The sequence below is a fragment of the Prunus mume genome, linkage group LG8, assembly GCF_029339155.1.
Source record: "Prunus mume cultivar Tortuosa linkage group LG8, ASM2933915v1, whole genome shotgun sequence".
Taxonomy (NCBI): domain Eukaryota; kingdom Viridiplantae; phylum Streptophyta; class Magnoliopsida; order Rosales; family Rosaceae; genus Prunus; species Prunus mume.
The window spans coordinates 13,457,500-13,483,556 of record NC_142705.1 but is presented as its reverse complement, the minus strand read 5'-3'; the positions used below and the strand labels follow the sequence as shown (position 1 = coordinate 13,483,556).

Below are 26,057 nucleotides of genomic sequence, written 5' to 3'. Positions count from 1 at the left end.
GCAGAGGAGGAAATCATTTTGGGGTAGAGAAACACCAAGTAAATGCCATGCCATGTCAAATTTCAAAATTGGTCACAAGTCATATGCTGCCAACCAATATGTTTATTTATTTCAAAACCAGTCACTTTCGTTGGCGGTACGTGTAAAGTATTGTTGGTACCAAGTCAATAATGGACTTTGTTGAATCAGCCTCTCTTGTTAGACTCGAACTGTTTTGGTCGTTTGCTTTGCCGGCCATCCCCAACAAGAACTTTCATAAAATACTAAAAGTCAACGACCTACTGGAGTTTTTTTTTTTGGTCAACAACAACTGAAGTTGAAAATTACCTGGTTTTTAATTGCTCTTGTGGTCCCCACTCTTCATATGTGATAAACTTTTAAAAAATATATTAATGAAAAAAAAAAATTATTATCCATTTTTAATATTTGCGTTTAGATACTAATACTTGTAAGAATTCAGAACAAGAATGTGGCTGTAGTTTAGTGGTAAGAATTCCACGTTGTGGCCGTGGAGACCTGGGCTCGAATCCCAGCAGCCACACTTTCAATCTTTTTTTCTCTTTTTTATTTTATTTTATTTTTATGTTAAAAGAAATTCGACCCTCTCTTATTCTAGGCGTTTATCATTAATTTCTTTGTTTTTTTCAACAAAATAATAATAATAATAAAACCAAAAAAATATTCTAAATTACTCTAAAATAATCTAATCTATGAAGAGGTACATTCAAACTTGATTACAAGAGGCCGAACTCACTACCCTAGCCAATGGCCTACTCTCTTGTTCTTCTTCTTGTTTTTTTTTTTTTTTTTTGAATTTCTCTTGTTTTTTTTTAAAAAAAAAATGAATGAGGGAGGTGGATTAATCCTCTTGTTAAGAAATGCTTCATTTATTTATTTAAAAACATCGGTCTTATGATTAACATCAAAATTGTTCTCACCTATGTTTGGACCCTCTACTGTATTAATACTACTATTAAGAATGGAATCAGAAGCTTCTATTTAACTTCAAAAATATTTTCAACCAAAACAAGAAAATATAATTCAAAGATATTAATGACTCGTTCTAGAGGCCTAAAAATTTCTTGTGTGGCACCAAGCTTGGTTCTAGACACACATGATTACCATGGATGACTGACCAAATGAGCAATAGACCCAGCTGCTTCCATTAATTGACTTGGCCAGAAGAAGCTAAGAAACATGAAAGCCGGAACTTTGCTTTGGTCTCAAGTTAACTAACTCAAGCAAATCCAACTTTCTTGAGCATAAACAGGCTCTCATATCCGTCTACTCAATCCTCATATTTCTGGTAATCTAACCCTAAGACTGTAAAAACTTTCTCCGAAAGACCGAAACAAAACGGCAGTAACACTCTTCATGACCCAACATATGAAGACATAAGAACAGCTTTAGTATAAAAACAAAAAACAAAAAAAAAATACGTTCAGGGCCACATCTGTCTCTGTCAAGTGTCAATCATGGGATTTTTTAATAGGAGAGTGAGTGAGTGACATAACGCACCTGTTAAGCAACTGACTGCAGGCCTGAGCTCGAACAAGAACCAGTCAAAACTCAAAAAAGACAAATCATATTGCATCACTTGCTAAAAATTATTTTTCCATTAGCTTAAAATAGCAGATACAGTTACTTGGTAAATCAAAACCTATCGTCTTTCGGCCAATTAAATGTTTGATACTTGTAGTCTTCATTACAACTCAACATCAGAAATCTTCGTCAACCCACTTGTCTTCACATCATCAGTGAACATCTTCTAGTAGTACAATTTTGAGTCTTGTTCTTTTATATATACAACCAATATTGCAAAACTTGACTTACTGTGTTGATGTCTAACAATGTGACTTTCTATCGTTGATTTCTCAAGTGACTCAACAAATATGTGATGAGTTTCGCAAATACTCATCAGCCCACATGGTATATATTTACGAAACTACCTGTTTGATTTCTTTGAGAACTTTGGGTTTTTGCACATTCGGATACTCGAAGGAGTAACCTCCACCAGTTCATCCTCTTGAATATACTCAATGCAGTCATCCAGACTGTAGTCCAATGGGGTATCAAGAATCACTGGAACAAAAAAAAAAAAAGAAAAAAAAAAAAAGGAGATTCTATATTATTAATTGCCATAAACTGAGGATTGTTGCTGCAAATGTACAAACTCAAAATATTGATTTACTTATAAAAGAGAAGAAAACATGTGAACCCAACCATTTTGTAAGCAATCAAGTACTAAGTAGATTATTGAAGTCGGAGAATGGAGAGACCTTCAGAAACTACTAGTCTAAGAAAAAGGCTACTGCCTGGAGAGACCTTCCAGAAACTAATAAAAAGCCTACACTGGTTCTGGCAAATATTACGATACCACCCCCATTAAACTTAAGAAATATCCTATGTCCTTATAAATATAGGGATAATTCTGTTCTGAGAAAAAGAGCAGACATTAGAAACACGAAGAGCAAAAGTGAAATATTATGAAAATTCAATCCATGGCTTGCTCCACAGAGAATACAATTCATTATTGCGTCTATCTAAAAGTACTGTTAACAATGGGCAAAATAGCTTACAAACACTAAAGTAACAATTTGTTTAGACAAAATTGAAATGTTCGAACACATTTTAGTCTTTGTTATTAACTTCTCTTTCTTTGTGAGATGAAGTCGGTGTTATTAACTTAAAACAGCTAAACCTCACCCAATAGACAGTCGCGGTCAGCACATCATAACTTAAGAAATGTAAAGTTAACAATATCAGAAAGGGAATGAACTCTTTTACCCTAGACATGAGAGAAGTAGAACAGGTACTAAAGTTGCTTCTCACCTGTTACATCTTTGTTGGAACGGATGTTTGTTGCAGCCTTCTTCTTACACACATTAAGGGATAAGTCCCCAGGCCGCTGATGGATGCCAACTATCTGACCTTTATAAACTTCCACCCCAGGACCAATAAACAACTGCCCCCTCTCCTGTGAACTAGAAATGGCATAAGAAGTACTCGTTCCACCCTCAAAGGCAACCTGAAAATATTGCAATTCAATTTAGTCATCCTGACACAAGGGAAACACACATGCAAACGTGTGCAGAGCACAAATATGATCTTTACTTCTCTTTTGGATGATTTGTTCTCAACACTAGATGTGCAAAAAGGGTGCATGTGATATAACAACTGTTGTGGTCACTACCATACCAGACATTGCCAAAGGCTTTCCACCACCAGGACTAATAAAGTAAAACCTCAAAATATAACCACAATCTCAGAAATTACCAGTGAGCCCAGATCCCGGGTACTCATATCACCAGCCCAAGGTCCATAGCTGTCAAATATTGTGTTGAGAATTGCAGTGCCACGAGAAGCTGTTAAAATTGCATTTCGCAGACCAAGAAGGCCACGAGTTGGAATTTTATATTTGAGGAAGGTTGTGCCTTCCGACCTAGCACATACAAAAAGTCCAGATAATCAGACATCTGTTGCATTCACCAAGCAGCAAATCCAACCAATAACTGCGAACAAAAGTAGAGTAAAAGTACAGATGTAAAAGTGGAGTATATAATAACACTGTGACACCCCACAGTACCCGCGCGCTTGGGGGGAATTGAACAGATGACAACAAAATATTAGTCCATTAATTTTCTCTTGGTTACATAGCTTACTAATTTCAAAACCAATTACTTCATAAGAGCGATCTACATTGATACTGTTGCTGCACCAGTTTAGGAAAAGAGTGAAAATGATATCCCTGAGTAGCTGACAAGAAATGGCTTAAAAAATGTACTATACAAATATCTACTGGTGAAATAATCTCTCACGAGGTCTTCATTATGGGCTGGGTATTCTTTTTTCTTTTTCTTTTTTTGCCATGATTATGGGCTGTTCAGTTGCATTAATGTTGCACCTGCATGTGCGGATGCATATAGATTGGTAACCAATCTTATTTCTGGGCATTTACTGTATATCACATCTGTAGATCTATCCTTTACATAATGCACACTTCTGTTGAACCTGTAACCAATATGCTTCCACCCAGTTTTATTGGTAGAGTTATAAAGACAGTTATGTAATAATCAAGCATAGTTTATTGCCTTTGGTTCTAATTTTATGCATTACTTTGAATTTATTCAAAAGATGATTAGTCAAAAATGAAAAAAGAAGCAGAAATATTCTACATACCCAACCCCTTGCATATCAAACATCTGCCCCCGTCTTTTGCCAAGAAGCTCAACGACAGCGCCCATGTGTTCTTCTGGAACCTCCACAGTGGCAATCTGCAAGCAATCCACATGATACAAATGACTGATATCAGAAGAGTGATAGCATGATTTGTAACTTATCAGGAACATTTTTGACCAAAAAGAAACGTGAATCATTTGGAAATATCTGTGCTATATTTGTAAAAAGCAAGGCATCACAATTCTTAAGAAATAAATACTGCATTTATTATTATTTTAAAGTAATATCACCATGTGCCTTATTTGTATTCAAATTGTTTCAAAATGAAGCATAAATATTGGTCTTCATCTATAACCGTAGATATTGACCTTTCACCCTTTTCCTAAACATCAAACATTAAAAAAACATTTAAACAGAAATCACCTCATATGGTTCCAACAACTTGTCATTCACCCTTTTGTTAATAACTTTGGGAGGTCCCACCATGAATTCATACCCTTCTCTTCGCCTACATTGAATAACCATTTAAAATTGTGTATGCAGAAGAATAGGATTATGTAATAACAACAAAATAACTGTACTCACATGTTCTCTATCAATATGGTAATATGTAAAGTACCCCGTCCACTAACAATGAAGGTATCTGCTGTTTCACCATCTTCAACCTTCATAGCCAAGTTACGCTCAAGCTCACGAGAAAGACGATCTCGTAAGTTCCTGCTCGTAACATACTTTCCCTGAAATATAGGAAACCAATTTCCAATCAAAATGCCAAACAAGACAACAAACCCTTGATCACTTAATATGGTGCCACCACTAATTGACACAAAGACATGTTAAAAAGAGAGATTGATTAGGGGGCACCTTATGCTGCCAGATAATTTGGCATGCTATGTTGCAAGACTGTCAATATGGACCATGATTAAATGGACCCTTGTTCGAATCTATGGCGCCGGATTCCCATTCTGACATCATAATATGCCAAATATCTGGCAGGAGAATTACCCTATGTATGTTATATGGAAAATTGCTCATCCATTGCAATTTTAAAGTCCAGATGCTAAGCTCGAATCCCCTTATATCTTCTGCTCCATTACTGACAGGGTTAATACTTTCAGGTGTAGAATCTCCTCATTAGGTCTCAGGTTTTGTATTTTAACTCTCAGTTTTTCGATGCACAACTTAACAAAAAAATAAAAATGCATTCAAACAATCCTATAATGGCTTTCTAACGCCAACACATTTGAAGTGCAAGAACATCTAGGCATCCATATATGTAAGAACATACCTCGCGTCCAACAAATGGTGAAGTGTTTATAGAGAAAGCCATTTTCACAGTTGGTTCCTCCACCTTAATTGCAGGTAATGGTGTCCCATTGGTCTTATCAGCAATTGTCTCGCCAATCTAAATAAATTAAAAATATTAAAATTAGCCATGAAATATCTCTCAGATTTTATAAAAATCATATGCCATATATCAAAGCAAAACTAATAAATTGTCACCTGAATATCATTAATTCCACAAACAGCACATATATCACCAGCCTCCACACTTTCTGCAGGAACCCTACTGAACTTCTCGTACACAAAGAGCTCGCTAACTCTTGCAAATCGACATGAATCTTCTGAGGTGCATACCTATAAAAATCGAACCATAAGCAGAAGTTAAGAAACATGTTTCTTTTTCTGTATAGTAGCCAATGAATGTGATCACAAAGCATTAACATAAACTACAGTAGACCAAAAGGAAATACATAGGTATGGATAAGAATCCAAAATTCTATCTGAGTATCATTGGTTTTATGGGAATTAGTTATAGATCCTTGCATTGCATTAATATGTTAGCAACCAGAGATCATGTAATGAAAAGAAAAAGGCTAGAATGTAGCATAGAACATATTCAAGATTTGGCAAAAAATCACCTTCACATCCATCCCCTTCTTCAGAATCCCAGCATGCAAGCGTCCAATAGCTATTCGCCCTTTGTGTTCATCATACTCAATATTTGTAGCCTGAAATATTAAATACAGAATAAGCTATACAATGCTCATGCAAAGCAAAGTTAAAGTAAATGAGGAGCTAAGGTGTATAGTAACAATTTAAAGCCATACAATATCATGTGACAAAATAAGAATTTTTTGTGGTGCAATTCAATTTCCCCAACCCCCGCCCCTCTACTGAATCGCTTTAATATGGGACAGAAATTTAGTAATTCATTATAGTCAACTTTAGCCTTGCAATTCACTTTCTTCTTTTTTTCCTGAAATGTATTGTTATTATTAAAATGACTTGCTTGGACTCAAAGCATATAAGAAACTTGATAATTAATCCTTGAACACACTTCTAGAATTATGTAAGCAGGAACTCATATTGCCTAAGGTTGTGTACATTTGTTATTATGTGTTATGGCCAATTACTAGCAAATGTTCTAGACATCTTGAGGGTGTAATTATTTCCCCATCATATAAAGCACATTTTTACCCTTTTTCCCACGGAGACATGCCAAGGCAAGGAAACATCATTGAAAATTCATTTAATTATAATGTATAACAAAACAAGAATGATTAATATGAAAGGGTCTTGTTCTTCATCTTCCACTAATCAATTTCAACTAATGAAGATATAAAAGAGTCTGAGCCTCCTTTGACCCTTCTCTCATACTGAAATGGTGTGTACTGCGTCCAGGTATTTATATGCAGACCTTTGTAGTTTCATTATATTGATCAGCCTTTCTTGATGCAATAGTTTGTTGTAAATTTCTTAACGTATTTAAAGCACTAGTTACATTCAGATTGGACGGGTCAAGATCAGTGAATGAGCATTATAAAATAAAAAGAGAAAGAATGATGACATTAAAGAAAAACCACTAACAAGCATTTGCAGTGAACCATCTTTGTCGATAGCAGGTCCAGGTATGCATCTCATTATGCTCTCAAAAAGGGGCCCAAGATCATCTGCCAAATTATCTGCTGACAACCCTGCCTTTCCTTTAATCCCACTAGCATATATTGCTTGGAAATCACACTACAGGTAAAATGAATGTAGGAATGAGGTTAGACTTTTACATGCATTTAACATTGAAGCAGCAGTGCAATCCAAAAGCTTCATAGACAAGACAATTAATATAAAGAGGCGATGTCACGGATAGATCACTTTGTAGCTTTCCTAATGTGATCAACATTTCAAACAGGTTTTAGAAGGAAATTCCTTGCCATTATATCCAATAGCAACCACAAACTAATTCCAAGTAGTCCAAGATGCCTTTTCACGATATATCGATTCAAAGGCATTAGGTTTCCAATACAGGACCAGGTTTGAGAAAAGAAACAGAATTCCAAATGACCAAAATCAACCAGTAATGTGAATTCTATGTATGCCACTCCTTAAACATTTAGTTACCTGTTCATCAGTCGCATTTAATTCAATAAAGAGTTCAAAAGTGGAATTGATGACAAAATCTGGACGAGCTGAAGGCCTATCAATCTTATTGACAACAACAACAACAGCATGGCCAAATTCTAGAGCCTTCTTCAAAACAAATCTTGTCTGCGGCATTGGGCCTTCAACAGAATCTACCTACAAAAAGAGAAAGAGCAAGCAAATGATGACAAGCAAGCACCATAGGAAAGGATAACATGCCAAAGCAACAGAAGGTACAACAGGGTACCACTAGAAGAATCCCTTCCACCATATTGAGGATCCGTTCGACTTCGCCTCCAAAGTCAGAATGGCCAGGGGTATCAATTATATTAATCTTTGAATCTTTATACGTAATAGATGTATTTTTGCTTAGTATAGTAATTCCCCTTTCACGCTCTATATCATTTGAGTCCATTATCCTTTCCTGAACAAATTGGTTATCGCGAAACACCTGCAGAAAAGCCCTATCAATCTCATTTGGAATTTAGAAATGACCAACTTAAATCATATAGAAATGAAAAAAATTATACCTTTGATTGCCTCAACATTGCATCAACCAAAGTTGTCTTTCCATGATCAACATGCGCCACAATTGCTATATTCCTTATGTCACTTCTCCTCATCAACTTTCTCCTCCTTTCTAATACAATAACCCAAAATTCCCAATTAGACCAACTTCTCTAAACACAGACATAAACACATTTCTTCTCTAACAAGAACTCAGTTCCTAATTAGACCAAACTTAATCCAACCAACACACACACACACACACACACACAAAAGAAAGAAGCAAGAAACTTCTATGTGACTAAAATGAAACGTAAAGAATTGCTGCAGTAAACAGGAAAGAACAGAGACATAGAAATGAAGGATTGCAAGAGAAGAAGAAGAAGTGAAAGTACCTGCGGTGGCGGCTTCGGTGGCTTCAGAAACGGAGCATTTGATTGGTGGGTGAGTGGAGAAGGGTTTTGGGTTTCGGGTACGGAGTTTGAGTGTGGTGGTTTTGGCGGTTGAAGAAGAAGGTAAGCTGAAACCGAAGAGTTGCTTGGAAAGTGGAAGAGGAGAGGAAAGGTTGGTTCGAGGGTTAGAGTTAGGGTTAGGGAGGGTGAAGGAGGAGCTGTGGAAGCTGCAGGTTGCCATCTCCATGCCTCTCTCTCACTCCTCACTCTGTGCTCGCTCACAGTTGCTCAGGCTCAGGGAGAGAGATAAAGAGGAGATTTGGCAAATGAGGCTGCTATTGGAACTTCCAAAGCAAAGAAATACACTTGTGGGAGGCCCTGTTTACTCCACGTCATCGTTGAGAGGGCCCAAGCTAGGTGCGTCCCTTGTCCTTTAAGAGCCCACATAGGCCCATTTTATTTACCTAGGTGGATTTTAAAGGATTTAAAGGAGTATAAAAGTTAGACAACGACAACTCTCTCTTCTTCTTGTTAGCACTCTCACTCGTTGTTCCATTGTTGCTGTCTCTTCTTCAGTTGGGTTTCTTAGTTCGAACAACGGCTTGACTGGTGGATATCAATTGGTGGATCTTTAAGTCAAGGTGAGTATTAAAAAATGTCAATTTGTTTTGAGGATTTCTGCTGAAAAGAAACCCATTGTGATTTGAGTTTTTTCACATACAAGAAATCGAATATGATTAATTTGTATCTTTCTTTTCTTTCATGTTGAACATTGTTGATGTTGAAAATTTTGTGACTTATTCCAAAAGCATTAAGTATAATTTCATAATTGTAATGATATTATGAGCTCTGACATTGAGTTCATCTTCAACTCATCTTCGTCAAAATTGTTGTATTATATATAGAAATTTAGTTATATACCCAATCTTAGACATAGTTTTATAAAGAAACCCTACACCATTTAAAAACTATAAACACACCCAAAAATTGACAATTGTCAATTTTTTTAATTTAATAGTTGTTTTTTAGTTTATTTGTGTGTGTTAAATACCTATATTGTCCTTGTACTCTGGATTTAAGAGAGGAAAATCAGATTTGCCCAGATCTACCATAAAACCAAATATGCCCAGATCTACCAAAAAAACCAAATCTGCCAAAAAACCAAATTAGATTTATTTTTACAAATTTATAAATAAACCCAATCCTAGACATGTATTTATAAAAAAATCCAAACACTATTTAAACATAGAAACACACCCAAAATCAACCCCAAAATCAACAATTGTATATTTTTTGGGTGTGTTTATTAATGAATTTTGAGTGATGAGTTTCGGGTGTGTTTATAAAGTGTTTTGGGTGTTGAATTTTTTTATAATTTCATTTTGGGTGTTTTAGTGAAACTCCCATTTATTTTCTCCTCTCGCTGGCGTTTTCTCTGTGTTGGAGCAAGAGGAGCTTCCATTGAAGTGAGTCTCAGGTCCAACTATATTCTTCATTTTAATATACAATTTTCAATATTTCATGACAGGACCGACCCAAATTCCACTTTGGAATCCGAGCGAACTGTTTGTGATTGACACTGGTGGTTGCGAACACAATTGATTTGGTTGCCTTTTTTTGATTAAAACTTAATTCCTTAAATCCGACTTCTACCGAAAATTCGTGAGTCTCATGTAAATTGAACGTTCCCAAAATTTACACCTGTCAACAAGTACTTAAATATATACACCAACTGCCAGATACACAAAAATAAGTAAGTTCCAACAGTTAAAAGACGTCCCAGGGCAATTTCAGAGCATCTATACAGGTTTAATTACAAAGGAGGTAACCGTTGTGAACCAAGGAACCCTACATCAAAATGGGGAAGAGCGGGAAGCGGGGAATGTCCTGTGGTGGCTCTCGGATGCACGTCTACAGCCTGGGGGCGCAAAACATTAAAAAGGTGAGTGGACCCCAAAAACAAAGTTTAGAAAATAAGTAAGAACATACTAACCCCACAGTAAAAATACAATTATACAAAACTAACTCATTTTCTTTATCATACACATGCTGAAATCAATGTATTTATGCATTATATACCAATCATAATCATGGTTAACATTAATCTTGTAAAGCACTAAAATCCGTTTAAAACTACCACTTAGGTGTACCCCTCTATTTCCGTCAATTCCTGGTTTGCCATCAATTCCTGATATCCGTCAATTCCTGGCGGTCTCGGTGACACAAAGTCAACCCGAGCCGCAAACTGCGGATTCGGGACCGTAGTCAACCTGATCCGCATTCTCGCTCCGCACGAGTCCGGTACCAAGGAACTCGTGGGTCAATGTCAAGCATGCCGACTAAACAGAAGGCAATGATAAAATCCAAAGGCAACCTGGATGTCCGTAGACATCATCATATCCGAAGGCAACATCTGTATATCTGGGTACCTAAGGTGGCTTAGAAAATAATAATAATAGTAATAAGCAAAGTTTGTTGAAAAATCTGATAAATAACTGAATTTCTGTTAAGGCTGGACTCTGCTGCCATTTATCTGATGTTTAGCTAAAATTCTCTTTTTCTGTGTCTCTAAAGGATATTCCACTCGGCAGCATGCAAATCATAATATTTAAAAGCATGTCTCACTTATAAAACACTATTCTTTGAATAAAACTTATTCAAGATCAAATACTGAAACTAAATTGAATAAATTCATTTATGAAAACAAAGAGTCCACTCACAGTTGGTCCGAGCTCGCTGGACCTTTGGAAGGTCCCTCCCGCAGGTCAACTGGTGCCCGAGTGCCTGATTCAAATACCAGAATAAGTATATTAATAAAACTGCTCGGTATAAATATTTAAATAAAACCCTGACCCCCGGCTTCTAGAAGTGCGTGCATCAATTAAAAGTTATTCCGATGCCCACATTACGTTCCTTTAATCCTAGGACATTCGTCCTGTGAATCTGGTTTCGATCGGACGGTTAGATTCGTCACGATCACACGATCGACGATTCTAAAACCTTAACCCTAGGGTTCGCGATTCCGGAGTATCCGGGACTCCGATTCATGATCCGTCGAATCCTACATAATCCTGGCAAGATCTAGATTAACATATTTTAAAGTGATCACGATCCAACGGTTCGAAACTATTGAACCGGATAACGCATACTATGTAAAAGTCCGCTTAACACTCAAACGACGTCCGAATTGAGATCCGCGAATTTCTACACACTCGTGAGAATACTAGGATCATTCTGGAACTGAGAATTGTCCCCACCAGACTGCCCACGCGCCGCCACACGCGCCGGCAGTTTGGGTGGCTTGAGAAATTTCCGGCGGCCGGAAAAACTCCAAACCGCCGGCCCAAACTCCTAACTTAGATAAAACACCCAATTTGGAACCACTTTTGTTCTTGGACCTACCCCAAAAAGTGGCCGGAAGTGGCCGGAATCTTACCCTCAAAACCGGCTGAAACTTAAGTTGAAAAACGAACGCTCTACGCTTAAAATTTCTGAAATCTAACCCAACTAGCAGCTAAGTTACGAAAAATAGCTGGAAAACCATACCTCACTCGTCCGATTTGGTGGAGAATCGAGGGAGAACGTAAGCTTGGAAAATTCTGTCAAAACCGGCAACTTCCTTCGAGTTTTCCGGTGGTTTCGCTGCGGCTGGCGTCGGACCTGAGCTGGGTTAGGTAGAGGACAACGATACGAAACTTTTGCAACAAATTTCATTCAAAACGGGTCTCGGATGGCGACGAAATCGTTGCTTGAAGATGAGTGTGTGCGGAGAGAGAGAGAGAACCAGAAAATCTGGTCTCTCTCGCGAGGAAGAAGGAGAAATAGACCCGGGTACTGTAGTAACACTGTAGCACCGACAATTTTAAAATTCCCATTACGTCCTTTTGGTTTATAGACCTTTCCTCCTTCGTTACAGCTCGGAATCGAGCGTGCCGCATGTCTACGAACTCGTTTCGTCGCGCTCTACGCAACGGTGCAAACAAAATGTCCAAACTCCTCTCCGGTCAAAAAGTCAACTTCTCAAATACTAAAATAGTCTAAAGGCAAAAGTGTCATTTTTCCTTAATAAAGTAATAGTTAAATATAAATTAAAGTTTGGGTTATTACATTTCACATTCGATTTCTTGTTCTAAAATCGTGCTTCTATTGATTTTTTCTTTTTTTCGGATTGTTCAAGACCTCGAATAAACCTCGATCAGATGCTTTTAGCTCTACTCCTCATCTTCGAGCTCTACTCCTCTTTCGCCACATCGTCGTTATTGTTATCGTCTTCGTCGTTGTTTGGTTTAGACTTGAGATTTTTGATCTTTTGCTTCAATTATGTGTTTCTCTTCGGATTTCAGTTGATTTTCCCAAGTCAGTTTAATCTGTTGTTTATATACTATATTATGTATTACAGTTTGTTTTTATTTCTATTTATATAATTATTTTAAATAGTCACTGATTGTTGTTTTTCCAACAATGACTCCACACCCCCACCTTCTACTCTACCAATGGCATGTGCATGAGTAATGGTGTGGGGAAACCAATTTATGGGGATTGTCATCCATATTAGTATGACCACAGTACAAAATTTTGATATTTACGCCGAAATACCGGCGAAAATATCGTTTTTTTTGGGGCTCCGAAATTTTAGCACACTTCCAAGTATATATCTTCATTTTATCGATATTTTCCTCGATAATTTCGAGGATATTTCGGGGAAGATATTTTGTCCAATTCTCAATTTAAATTGTCATAATATCGCGACTTGAACTGTGTCAAAAATGAAACAATTTAAATATTTCAAAACATAATACCAAAATAAACCCTAAGATCCACTGATATGTAAATATTTCAAAATCCGATCCAGAAGCATAAGACTTGAGCTCGGATCGAACAAACACTCAGCAATCAAAAACAATTATCATCAACAAATAAGATTATGATTTCGAAAAGAACAGAAAAGGCGCTCTTTTCTGTAAATATTTCAAAATCCGATCCAGAAGCATAAGACTTGAGCTCGGATCGAACAAACACTCATCAATCAAAAACAATTATGGAGTGGGTTTTATGTTTTGTTGTTTTAGATTGTGATGAAGTGAGAGAGAAAATGGAAGAGGAAGCAGGGAAAGAGACGGAGAGATAGAAGAAGAAAGAAAGAAAAAAAGCAGATATAGGAGAGCGAGAGAGAGAAGGGAAGAAGAGGAAAAAAAAAGGCATGGAGGATTGTGATGGAGGAGAGAGAAGAGGGAAGAGGAAGAAGAGAGAGAGAGACGGAGAGATAGAAGAAGAAAGGGAGACAGAGAGAGGAATAAATAAATAAAATAAAAAGGGAGAGATGGGTAAATGCCCAAAAGAGAGAGAGAAGGTTGCGTGTATCTATTTGCAACCTTGGGAAGTTAGACAAAAAAACGGAAAAAAAACAAAGCCTTGGGAAGTGGAAGAGGGAGGTAGGGAAACGTGAAAACATTTGGGAAGTGTGAAATGTGACTTAATTACTTAATATAATTTATTTCTTTTTTATTTAATCCATTTAATGTTATTAATTATTTTATTATTCATTATAAGTACTTACATTACTAAATTCTCCTTCAATTGTTGCTTAATTACTTAAATCTCTATAATCATTTTCATTATTTGCTATTTAATTCTTCATTGGATAAATTTATTTATGTTCTTAGTTAATTTTCAATCTTCACTATTATTTTTTAAGCATGGTAAAGTGCCTAATTTTCATGAAAAATCAAATTGGTTTACATCTTCAAATTTTCTGAAGGGTGTTTAATTCTCTTTCATTAATTACTTCAAATTTTTTAAGTCACAGAGTTTGTCAGGTAGCAATATAATCAACTTAAATCACACAAACTCACTATGCAATGCATTTCCTTCCAATTTTTTGTGTCAAAATAATAGATGATTGACTAAATAAACTTCTTCTAAAGTTTCATTAAAAATTTCCATGTATTTATCATAATTTCCATGGTTTTTATCCAATTTTTATCGATATCGATATTTTCCCGATATTTTCATCGATATTTCCGCGTTTTTGAACCACCGATATTTCCGAAACTATCGATATTTAAGACCTTGAGTATGACCACAAAGAAAGAAATTAAAAGGAGATGTTTAGTCATATACCTATTCTTAGCATTAATAATATAGATAAATCCTACGTCATTTAATTTATATAAAAAAAACACAAAAAAGACAAGTGGCCCTAGTTAGTTTAATTTTGATTATTAAATTACTTTGATGTCCTATTGAGTGTTTTGGGTTTTTTTATGAGGTTTTGGGATTGGGTTTGTTTTAAGAAATCAATGGCAGTTTTGTAATTTAAAAGACGTAAAAAGCCTTTTTGTTATATTGTAAATGGATTTTGGATGTGTTTCTAAAGTCCATTTCATATATGGTTTTTTTTAATTATTTTATAATTTTGGCTCCTATATTGGGTATAACAGTGAATCTCCCAAATAAAAAAGGACTGGAAAAGCAAATGGTATTTCACTGTGCAATCTCCTATTGATTGAGATTGGGCTCTCCTTTTACTAGACATGCATCATGACCCTTGTATCATGGATTGTCTCACCTTTTTAGGGCACAAATGTCCTTTTCTCTTTCTCTTTCGCCACCTCCATTTCATTCATATATTTTCCAATTCCACTCTGTCACTCATATTCTTAAGCCTAATTCCCATCCACAAATCTCTTTTATTTTAATTTTTTATAATACAATCGTTTAAAAAATTAATCTACTCACCAACGAGGTCTGGCTAAGTAAAAAATAGCCTTAACTTGTAGACCAGTGGTCTTAGGTTTGATCTCCATGATGTCTTGATTGTGTGTGTGTGTGTGTTATGCCCCCCTTCCCAAACAGTTTAGATTATCGCTTGTATTGTAAAAATAATTATGTATATATATATAATTATGTATGAATTTACTCTACGAAAAGAGAGATTCAAATTTGGGCGCAAGGAGGCAAGCTCATTGCAATAGCCAACTAGCTTAATCGAGGTCCGCTTCTCCTACTCAAATTTAAAAACAGTTAACATGACATTTATTGTGTGTTTAATAATCAAGAATTGAATTCCACCTATAGATGATTCATGTGTTTACTTCACATCAATGAATTAAAAAATAAGTAGGGTCCACACAAAATTAGGAATTGAATTCCTGATTTTGGAGGAATACAATTCTTGGGTGGGAGGTGATATTCTAATTCCTAGAGAACTAACCCATTAGAAATTCATCATTTTTACCCATTAAATCCTCACACAATTTTAAAAATTTCAAATTTGCCATCTAACCCAATAAGAAGGTCATTTTAGTAATTAGTACAACTCCTACTCCAATTCCATATGATTTATTTAACAACTTCAATAGGGATTCGGAATCTAACTCCCATCAATCCATATGATTTAGTAAACAACTTCAATAGGAATCCGAAATCTAATTCTCCTCAATCCAACTCATCCTCAATTCAATTCCTCCTAATTCAATTAGTAAACATGCCATTATATATATACGCATCCTGACTTTTAGGCAGCCAATATCGTCTGGTAACTTTAGTATGACCCAAAACATAGGGCGTGAACAATTATGAGGATAGGGCTACGAGGAATTTTGTTATAAAGGTTTTGGGCTATGGGTAAATAAGAAGGGGGCAATCTGTTGACAAAAATAAGTGATGGATCTAAAAGGGACAAAGCTATTGGTAGATATCTCTAATTATATAAATTTAGTTTCATTTCATATGTCTATACAATTCTTTTAGCGTGGGTTCTAGAAATTTATTATCTTTCTCTTCAAACTAAATGCTTTGCCATTCCACATTTTGCCCCCAACAAGAAAAATTCATGGATGTGCCACTAGTTAGATGTACCGAGACTCGAACTAGGTCAATGGGGGAATACAAGATTTGACCAGCCAGTTCCAAGTCAAGAGGTCCCATATGCAAATTTTGGAATTGAAGTGCAATGTATGTGGTGATGTAATTGGTGAATGAGAAAGAATGGTTAAAAAAAATTGAAAAATGAAAATTTTAGTATGAGGATCTGGCTCTCAACTTCCGTGGCTTGCATAATTCTCCACTGTAGTTGCATGACCTTTTTTTAAGAATTCCTTCATGATGAGAGTAAAATTCCTTATTTACAAAGACAATTGTTTTATTTTTGGTCATCCACTCTACAACTTGAAAAAAATAAAATAAAATAGATCAAGCATGACACAATCCAAACTAAATAAAACACAATCCAGATAATGTTGGAGAACAATCAGTATAAAACCAAATAACAGAATAATAAACAGATCAAAATATACTTTATATATATTATCAAATCAATACAACATCAGAATAAATTACAGAATACTGACTTGGATTGATGATAGAGTCTTGCAGAGTTGCAGTGTATTTATCATCCTCTACAAACTCTAACAGACACAACAAAATAAACAAACAAAGAGAAAGAAAGAAATACTGCGACACTGAAGTAAGAAACTAGGAATTAGTATAAAACAAACACATGAGAGGACCCACCTTGTTCTCATATATTATATATCGAGAAATGAATCAACTAAGTGAAAGGAAACATGTGGCACATGAGAAATCTTGGGCCAATCTTCTCCAATGTCGCGTTGGCATCTTCTTTCTAATTCAGGACAATTTTGAATCTCAAGTTCTCTTAAGGAGGTAAGAGAACACATCCCCTTCGGCAGAGACGACAATTTATGACATGAAGCAAGGATCAACTTTGTGAGTGATGTGAAACTTGCCAACCACTCAGGTAATGCCTCCAAATTTTCACAGTTGCCAATACACAGGAGTTGAAGGGTGTTAGCAGCTCCTTGAAACCATTTGGGCAGTGCCACCATCCGTGGTACATCTATAATATGCAAATTTTGGAGCCTCAATGGAGTTCCTTGATAGTTTTTGTTCTCCAAATCCAGTTGTTCACATTTGCATATACACAGAGCACGTAATGTAGTAAGATAGCTCGTTTCACGCGGCAAAGAGGTTAAATTACTACATAGGTGAATAGTAAGAAACTGAAGTGATTTCAAGCATCCCACCCCATTCTTTGTAAAACTAGTTTGTTTTGTGGTAAATCCAAGTGTTGTGAGGTTGATCAATTTGCTTATATCTCTAGGCAACTCTTCAAGATTCACACATCCAACAAGATTTAGAGTTTGCAAGCTCTGCAACCTGCAAATTGCATTGGGGAGTTTTGTTATTGCTTCATTATAAAACAAGACCAGATATCTCAAATGTTTCAAGGAACCAATGGAACTTGGCAACACTTCTAATGATACTGTCCATAACAGCAGCACTCGCAAATACTTGAATCTTGAAAAGCAAGTGCACAGGAAGGATTCATCAATGTCTATTCTGTCTGCGGTTACAGTCCGCACTTTGTTCAACTTTTGCAAGGTGGTTGAAACATTTTGGCCAGCTTTCAAAAATGTCAAATGTCTAACATTTTTATATATGCCTTTGGTGTCTACAGACTTCACTGTAAAACACTCATCTTTTGCAACTGATTGTACAAGATCATGGATAAGATCATGCATATCAAATGTGAAGCAAATACCATGATCAACAACATTTTGAAAGAAGGATCTCGCCCATAAATCCTTAAAATATTGCTCTCCGATGTTTTCCAACTCCGTATTCCCATAATCATGAGATTGATAAAGGATTCCATGTGCCATCCAATATCTGATCAAATTTAAACTACTAAATCTAATTGTATCCTTTCGAAGATGGGAACAGTAAGCAAGACATTGTCTCAAATGAGGAGGCAATTGGGTATAACTCAATCTCAAAGCAGGTAAAATGTGACCATCATCTTCTTGTTTCAATTCCCATATCTCAGAATCTCTCACCATTTTCCATTCATGTTCATCAGTCTTTGAGTATAGTTGACTCCCTAAAGTTTTCACCACCAATGGAACCCCTCCACACTTTTTGACAATATCTTTTCCCATTTTAAAGAGGCTCGGGTATTGTTTATCACATCCCTCTTTAAAAGCACATTCTACAAACAAAGACAAACAATCCTCAAAGGAAAGAAATTCCAAATTAATGTTTGTTGAAATGGTACCCATCATCTTAGCAACGGATGTATTTCTTGTCGTCACTAAAATCTTACTTCCTGACTTGGCCCCATCTATCACTAGATCTCTCAACTCACTCCATTTGATAGGATCATCATTCCAAACATCATCCAAGACAAGCAGAAATTTCTTATCCTTTAAAGCATGACGTAGCTTTGCTTGCAACTGATCCAGAGTCAACTTATCGCTGATCTCTGTATCTAATGCAGAACCAAGAATCAATCTTGTCAATCTAGCAAGTTCAAAGTCCACAGAAGAAACATATGCCCACATCTTCAATTCGAAATGCCCAACCACCTTTTCATCATCGTACACCAACTTGGCAAGTGTGGTCTTCCCTAAACCTCCAATCCCCACAATAGGAATAACAGAGACATTCCCATTCCCACTTTGATCATCATCACCTTGTTGCATCAAAAGACTTACAATTTGTTTCTTATCAGACTCTCTACCAATAACCTTTGAAGCACGAACGAAGGAGTGGGTCATATTCACTGTCTCATGATGATCAGTTCTAGTGAGAGAATCAAATATAGCCCTAATGGACTTGAGCTCATCTAACCTCTCCTTAATCTCCTTGATTTGATGACCTACTCTCGAACGGAATGCCATTGGATTAGAATGAGAGAAGAAACGGCGTACCTTTCCGGTTGTGGGATGAAATGTTTCCACCACTTGCCTCCGCAAAGTTTCACACTCGAACTCATCCAACAAATCCTCGGCATCAAGAAACACATGTTTAAGCTGCTGTAGCCAACTGCATAGCTGCTGGTTATGAGCTTGCTTCTGTTCAGCATCCAAGAGAACATCTTTGATAATGGACATTGTCTGCTCAAGTTTTTGCAGATCAGCTTTAACGCCCCATGCCAAGGAAATTTCATCAGAAACAATAGACCCGAGCTTTTCAATGAGTCTGGTTGCCAATAGAAAGGCAAGATCAGCCATGGTTTTTGTTGGGAGAGTGAATACAAACAATACAAGGGAATTGGGATATAAGATTAAGATGAAGATGATTGTGGTTAGGAACGACGTCTTCAAATAACCCAATCCGCACGACGTATTCAAATAGAAACTTAATTACTTGCTTTCACATTGACTTAGTCAACACTGGTGGGCCGGTACAGTGATTAGGAATCTAGTCAAGGGAAGACCAGCTTTGTTATTACAAAGACTAGTTAGGGGTCATCCATCGCACAAATCCTATCTCCGAAGTCTGACTAGTCTGCCTTAGCTGAGAAAAACTTTCCTGGAGCAGACCGTATGCCAAAGTAAGCATTCCACGTCAATACCATTAACTTCGGACAGCTTTCAATTACTTCAGACACTTAAGTTTCTTTTTTCTTTTTTTCACGCATGCTCCGTTGTCAGTGTTCCTCCCTACCTACAACTCAAATCCCTCCTCTCTCATCTCTCCCCCTTCTCACCAACTCTCTTTCTCTCTCCCATCTCTCCCTGTCATTTCTCCCTCTTTTCCCTTGCAACTTTAACACAGTATTTCTAATACTAATTTTATATATAAAAAAATCAAATTTTATCATTAATAATGCAAACCAATCAATTTTTATCAAAAAATTTCAGAAAGATGAAGTTGGGTAATATATATCAGAAGAAATTCAAAGAATAGCATAATCTAGCCAATTATTAGAATTCAAAGAATAGCATAAATCGAAATAAATGTTGAGGTGGCTGATATCAGAGCTAGTAAGATGAGAGAGAAGAGAGGGAGAGAGAAGAAGAGGGATTTGAGTTGCAGAGAAGAACACGGAAGACGGAGCAGGCGTGAAAAAGAAAAAAAATTAAGTGTCAAAAGTGGCTGATAGCTGTTAGGAGTTAATTGGTTGGGGATACTGACGTGGAATGCTTACTTTGGCATACCCATTCCAGGAAAGGTAGACAATAATGAAGCATCTTTATTTTCACCTTCTCTTTTATTTTCTTTTTCACTTCACTATTAATGGGAGTTGATATTTCCACTCTCTTTTTGTCCACTTACACTTACTTTATTGGAAATTGTATGTTCTATTACCCTATGACTCCGTTTGGTTCATGGGAAATGAGACTTGGGAATAAGAAATCAATTGCTTTCCCATGTTTGGTAAGTTTAGGTATGGAAAATCGTTGTCATGGGAAAGTAGAGAAACTGAAGTCATCCTCTTAACTTGGGTTTTGTTTTTCCACCTCATGGAAAAGTTTGGGAAAATGAGCTAACATTAAATACATATTTTTATGACCATTTTATCCCCATTAACAATTTAGAATTACAATATATCATTAAATGCATTCTTTTTTTATTTGATTTAATATGGGTATAATTGAAAATTTATACAAACTTTGTTTTCTATTCCTACTCAAAACAAACATGGAAAAGGAAATAAAATGATATTTCCCAGTTACTTTCCCAAAGCATTACCAAACGTGAGAAACGTGAGATATTTCCCGGTTGTTGTATTTATATCTGATTTTAGGTCAAAAAGGATTTGGTTTGGTCAAAAGAATTGAACCTTTTTTGGCCAGCATGAGACTTGGTCTTTTGCTCTGTGGATGATGCTTTGCTGGAGGAATTTTTTATTATTATTATTTTTAAATTTAAAAAAGGAATGATCATAGGATTAGGGTTTCTTTATTTGTCTCCCACTTTGTCTTTAATTAATGAGCACTCTTATGTTTGGAGTTTTGTAGAAATGTCAAATGTTTGAAAGAAAAATGTAGAATAATTTATCTTATAATGTTTATGCCATTTGAAAATACTATGATCTTTGAATGTAACACTTGAGCTGAGAAAAAGAACTGTCAAAAAAATTAAATAAATGTTGAAATGAGTGATACCCTTTGATCAAAGTGGGACTTTGACCAAAGATTGTTTCAAATATGAGGACATGCGGATTACTGGAGAGTATTTTCCTATAAAGCAGTAGAGCCTTCTTCCAAAGTCACACTACTACAAAAATTGAAATAGATGACGGGGAAACACCATCGTCTTTTTCTTTTTCAAACCGCCGTTAAATCGACTGCCATCTTTTTAAATGTCAAACTACTACGGTAATTAACCGTCGTCTATTATAAGTAAAGACGACGGTTTTCGAAAGAACCGTCGTCTATTAGATGTAAAGACGACAGTTTTTCCAAAAAACGGTTGTCTATTAGATGTAAAGACGACAGTTTTTTCAAAAAACGGTCGCCTATTATATGTAAAGACGACAATTTTTCTGAACGAACCGTCGTCTATTTAATGTAAAGACGACCGTTTGTCTAATAAAACTGTCCTTTATTATATCCAAAGATGTCTATTAAATCTAAAGACGACGGTTTTGTTCCAAAAAACCGCCGTTTATTATCTGTAAAAATGATGTACTGATTTCATTTTAGCTTTTTATTATTATTTAGTTGTCAACAGTTCTCTACAACGATTTGAACTAGAAAAACAATCATAATGCTTTCTGAACAATATATATACTAAAAATTTATTTATTTCATAAAACTTAAAGATTCAATTGTAATTACATTGTTTACCAATCTTGATTCCTACTATATCCATACAAAATACCATATCTATAACATTATAACCTATAATTACAAAATACCATATCCAAAGCATTAACCTAAAGTTGTTGTATCTTCCACAATTTGTACTTGTTCTCCACATTCAGCTGTCATCTTGGAGTAGTGTTCTAAGTCATCTTGGTCAAATGGATCTTATATGCACCATCTTGTACAAGCATAAGCTTATGGAGGAAAAGTTCATTTGTAACACAATACAGAAAAACATTTTGACTAACTTAAGAGTTCCTTTATGAGCTTGATAAGACTAGAGCACTAAAAACAGAACAGAGCATACAAATGCATTGTTAAATCAGACATACTGGGTGAAATTATCTACAATTTCCTGCAACCTCATATCTCTTTGAAAACAGACATGCTAAAACAATTTCCAAACACACTATAAGGATGTTAGACTTACTGGGTGAAATTATCTACAATTTCCTGCAACCTCATATCTCTTTGAAAACATACATGCTAAAACAATTTCCAAACACGCTATAAGGATGTTAGACTTACTGGGTGAAATTAAAGTATTAGCTTTCTCAAAGAAAAACTGCTATTTTACATGCCTATCCATTGTCCTCAGCCTTTGCCCATCGTCAAATGTTACCCTTCACATTGCTGTTGACATCAAAACAATTGGATTAGGCCAAAAGTAATAAAAACTCAAACAAATTGTAGAGACAAAAGGTAGAAAAGAAAATCCAAAACAATGAAAACCCAAACGAAAATCCAGAGAAAATAAACAAATGAAAGTAGAAAATAAACAAATGAAAGTAGTGTAAATCTCTTTTATCCACATAAAAGGAAGAATGGCAAAACTAATGGAAAATTCGAAATCGATATTGACACAGAAGAACAAATGAAAAACCACATTACAAAAACAATTTACAACTTAAACTTGTGTGTTTAGAAATGTTAAAGATCACAATTCAAAGACAGGATAAAATAATCCTCTGATCTCAAGATATTCTGTCAAATCCACTATGTCCTCTCCTAAACTCCTCTACAATTAATGGAACAATGATAAGCCAAAGGATACATATATACATGGTGGTCTCACTCAAACATAAGGGGCTCGACTCCCTTTTTAAAAAAAATTTCAACATAGTGGAAAGCAGAAGATCATATATACTTACTGGCAAAGGAAAGGAAAACAACACTGCATTTGATGAATTCAAAACCAAACTAAAAGTAAAATAGACTGATACGGAGGAAACTAACCTGAACAAAAATCAATTTCAATATGTCTTTTTCAGTTTGCTACAAATGAATTCTTAGTGCTGACGTTCCAAACAATGAACAAAAACCAGCAATGGAAACTGGATACAAAATTCTTGCATCAAACTGGATCTGCTTGTACCAAAAAATAATAATAATACAATTGCAAGTTGAAAACTTATCAAATTAGACATGCGCTTTGTTTTTGTTTCATATTATCTACAATTCGCATCCTCTCTTTTTTCTTTGGCCTAAATCAGCTGTGATTTCCTTCTGTTTCTGTGTGCTCGGTTTCTAAGTAACCAAAAAAAGAGATTCCTACTAGAAGATGAACCGGCTAGAAGATGAACCTCCTAAAGCTGTGGTCTATATTGATGGTCGAACTCCCATGATTGGTAGTTAGTGTAGCTTTCATGTTATAGCAGGCAAGGCCTCTTGACAAGTTTCCATGAGCAATTTACTGCCATGAAAAGTAAAGCATAAAACTTGTTTGTACATGTGAAATGATGTCCATATTGCACAACCTGCAGTTTCAACATGGAAGAGAGAGAGAGAGAGAGAAGAAAGAGAGAAGTTAGACGAACCATAGAGATGTTAGCAATCATTTTCATCAGAGAATTTGTTATCACTATCTTGATCATAAATCTGGTATTCTTCATCACTCGTATCTGCATCTTGTATTCTATCACCCCCTGCTTTAGGAGATGAAAAACTACCAAAAAGCTCCTGTAAATGGGTTCTTGAGATATTCTCCATGTTAAGATGTAAGAAACATATAGGAAATGTAAGAACTCTATTTGAGTTCACAGCTATTTAGGAAATGTAAGCTGGGTATACACGGATAAGTTTGGTAGAGTTGAAGCTCTATCTCACTTGTGGAATATCTATTATATTAGGCTATGGATTCATGTGGCGATAAGGATAAGCTTTAAGGATTCCTTTATGGGCTAGGAACCTCAAGGCTCTCACCTATAAAACTAAGGCTTCGGTCCCACTCTCATGCACAGAAAAACAAACTCATATTCCTACCCATACAGGAGAGATTTAGAGTGCATAGAGAGAGGAAGACCAAGGCCAGTTCGTGTGTTTTGCTGCTGTTGCTATGCTTGCTCTAATGGCTTCTCAAGGTTAGTGCTTATAGATTACATGTGAAATAGAACTCACATGTGGTATCAGAGCAGTCATATGCATCTATAGGTCTAAACAAGATAAAATTGAGAAGCATGCATATTTGTTCTATGTTGATTTAAAATTGTTTCAGGCATGCCATGTTAATAAATCAATCTTACATTTTGTTTCGAGATCCTGGACTATGTTGTGCTGTTTGTTGTTTCAAAATTTGATAGAAGTATGCTTAGGATAAAAGCGATCAAATTTGGTTTTCCTTAATAAAAATATGTTATGATTGAATAACATCCCATAAAGTGTTGCCATGTTTTGATAGAGAATATTTTGTTATTGCTCAGTCCACAGATGAGTATTAATTGATTGTTTCATATCATCTCAAAGTACCAATGGCAATTCGACCAAAATAAAATAAAATTGTGTCATAGGATACAACAGTTGTTTCATAAGAGCTTCTTCAATGGCGGCCACAGAGAGGAAGACTAAGAGTGATTTCAGCGGACAACCTAGCCCAAGGTGGGAAGTTGTTCGATGGACAGCCCAGGCCCGGGAGGTGTGGACCCACCAACTCGGGCTGGCCCGGCTTTAGCCCGAGGTCCAAAATGAGGGTTAAGCGCTGATGCGATCCGATACGCCCAACCGATTTGATTTTTTTCCTGTTGCCACGTGGCGTCGTCTGGGCTCTCCGATATGATTTTTTCCTCCAATCCAAAGGCAGCCAATTTTTTTGCAATAAAATACTGAAAAAAATTCGGACAATTTTTTTAAAAATACCCAAAAATTAATGAATTTTTTTCTATAAATACCAGCCTTTTTTTTTAATCTGAAATTTGAAATTGAAAATTTTATCCGATTATGAGATATGAATAGTATTGACACGTAGGAACCTGAAAATCTTATCCGAAAATATTATCCAAATTAATTATTGTGGTAAAAAAAGTTGTGAAAAAAGAAGAAGAATAGTAATTGCCCTTTGCCATGGCAACGGTTGGAAAGGGAAAATACTATTTGCAAGGGCAACTACTATTCACGTGAATAGTGGCTGTCCTAGCTCCCCCCTTTCCATGGCTAAGGGCAAATGGGTGGAGTTGCTCTAAGCAGTAGCCACTCTGGCTTTGGAACAATAGTCGTCGTCAGCATCAGAGAACAGGAGATCCTGGTTGACAATCGCGAACACCGGACAGATCTAGCCATTTTGGAATATATCGGCAATCTGTTGGGGTTGGTGCAGGTGAAAGAGAAATCGTCTTCATCTTATTTCTTCTCGCAATCACCACCGACGTTGGTGTTCTGAACACCTTTGTTTGGCAATTGACACCTCAAATCTACAGAGTAGCCACATGAAACTGAAATCGAGTTGAAATTCAAGTAAATTAAGCAACAATCAAAAGGAAAATAACAAATTGAAGCAAATGGAACTAACCTGCAAAGGAAATGGAGGCATTGGCAGCAAGAACACGTATGAGGTCACCGAGGTAATGGAGATTGTCGTCAGTGTGACGAGGGAGGATTTTTCTACCATGGCTATAGAATAGTTTTAAAGTTTCATTGGTCTTGAGTTGGTCCATGGCTTTGAGATTGT

The 26,057-nt window shown here is 36.0% G+C and overlaps 2 protein-coding genes, 2 long non-coding RNA genes and 1 other non-coding gene across 5 annotated transcripts; 1 reads left to right on the top strand and 4 right to left on the bottom strand.

Moving 5' to 3' along the window:
* The first annotated feature begins 469 nt into the window (after nucleotides 1-469).
* TRNAH-GUG (transfer RNA histidin (anticodon GUG)) lies at nucleotides 470-541 on the top strand. Its single transcript has one exon. It is a non-coding gene; the product is annotated as a tRNA-His (tRNA).
* Nucleotides 542-1,597: 1,056 nt separating this feature from the next.
* SVR3 (elongation factor family protein) lies at nucleotides 1,598-8,847 on the bottom strand. Its single transcript, XM_008242662.2, has 14 exons — nucleotides 8,502-8,847; nucleotides 8,130-8,239; nucleotides 7,847-8,050; nucleotides 7,579-7,755; nucleotides 7,051-7,203; nucleotides 6,102-6,191; nucleotides 5,683-5,817; nucleotides 5,468-5,584; nucleotides 4,765-4,916; nucleotides 4,603-4,687; nucleotides 4,180-4,274; nucleotides 3,277-3,442; nucleotides 2,833-3,028; nucleotides 1,598-2,082 (listed from the first exon to the last, which is right to left on the bottom strand). The coding sequence occupies exons 1-14, from the start codon at nucleotides 8,743-8,745 to the stop codon at nucleotides 1,946-1,948; spliced, it is 2,061 nt and encodes a 686-aa protein (XP_008240884.1). The 5' UTR covers nucleotides 8,746-8,847; the 3' UTR covers nucleotides 1,598-1,945.
* A 1,345-nt stretch (nucleotides 8,848-10,192) lies between these two features.
* Nucleotides 10,193-12,333, bottom strand: LOC103339379 (uncharacterized). Its single transcript, XR_016122443.1, has 3 exons — nucleotides 12,045-12,333; nucleotides 11,219-11,282; nucleotides 10,193-10,416 (listed from the first exon to the last, which is right to left on the bottom strand). It is a non-coding gene; the product is annotated as an uncharacterized LOC103339379 (long non-coding RNA).
* A 4,443-nt stretch (nucleotides 12,334-16,776) lies between these two features.
* LOC103339470 (putative disease resistance protein RGA4) lies at nucleotides 16,777-19,969 on the bottom strand. The gene has a single exon (XM_008242768.3). The coding sequence runs from the start codon at nucleotides 19,532-19,534 to the stop codon at nucleotides 17,027-17,029; it is 2,508 nt and encodes an 835-aa protein (XP_008240990.2). The 5' UTR covers nucleotides 19,535-19,969; the 3' UTR covers nucleotides 16,777-17,026.
* Nucleotides 19,970-22,040: 2,071 nt separating this feature from the next.
* On the bottom strand, nucleotides 22,041-24,471 carry LOC148914762 (uncharacterized). The gene is made up of 2 exons (XR_016122749.1): nucleotides 23,354-24,471; nucleotides 22,041-22,750 (listed from the first exon to the last, which is right to left on the bottom strand). It is a non-coding gene; the product is annotated as an uncharacterized LOC148914762 (long non-coding RNA).
* Nucleotides 24,472-26,057: the final 1,586 nt, after the last annotated feature.

Coding starts and splice junctions, on each gene's coding strand:
- LOC103339470 (XM_008242768.3), bottom strand. CDS start 19,534: ATGGCTGATCTTGCCTTTCTATTGGCAACCAGACTCATTGAAAAGCTC.
- SVR3 (XM_008242662.2), bottom strand. CDS start 8,745: ATGGAGATGGCAACCTGCAGCTTCCACAGCTCCTCCTTCACCCTCCCT. Junction 8,051..8,129: donor CAATGTTGAGGCAATCAAAG/GTATAATTTTTT, acceptor GCTTTTCTGCAG/GTGTTTCGCGATAACCAATT. Junction 7,204..7,578: donor TAAATGCGACTGATGAACAG/GTAACTAAATGT, acceptor TTTTACCTGTAG/TGTGATTTCCAAGCAATATA.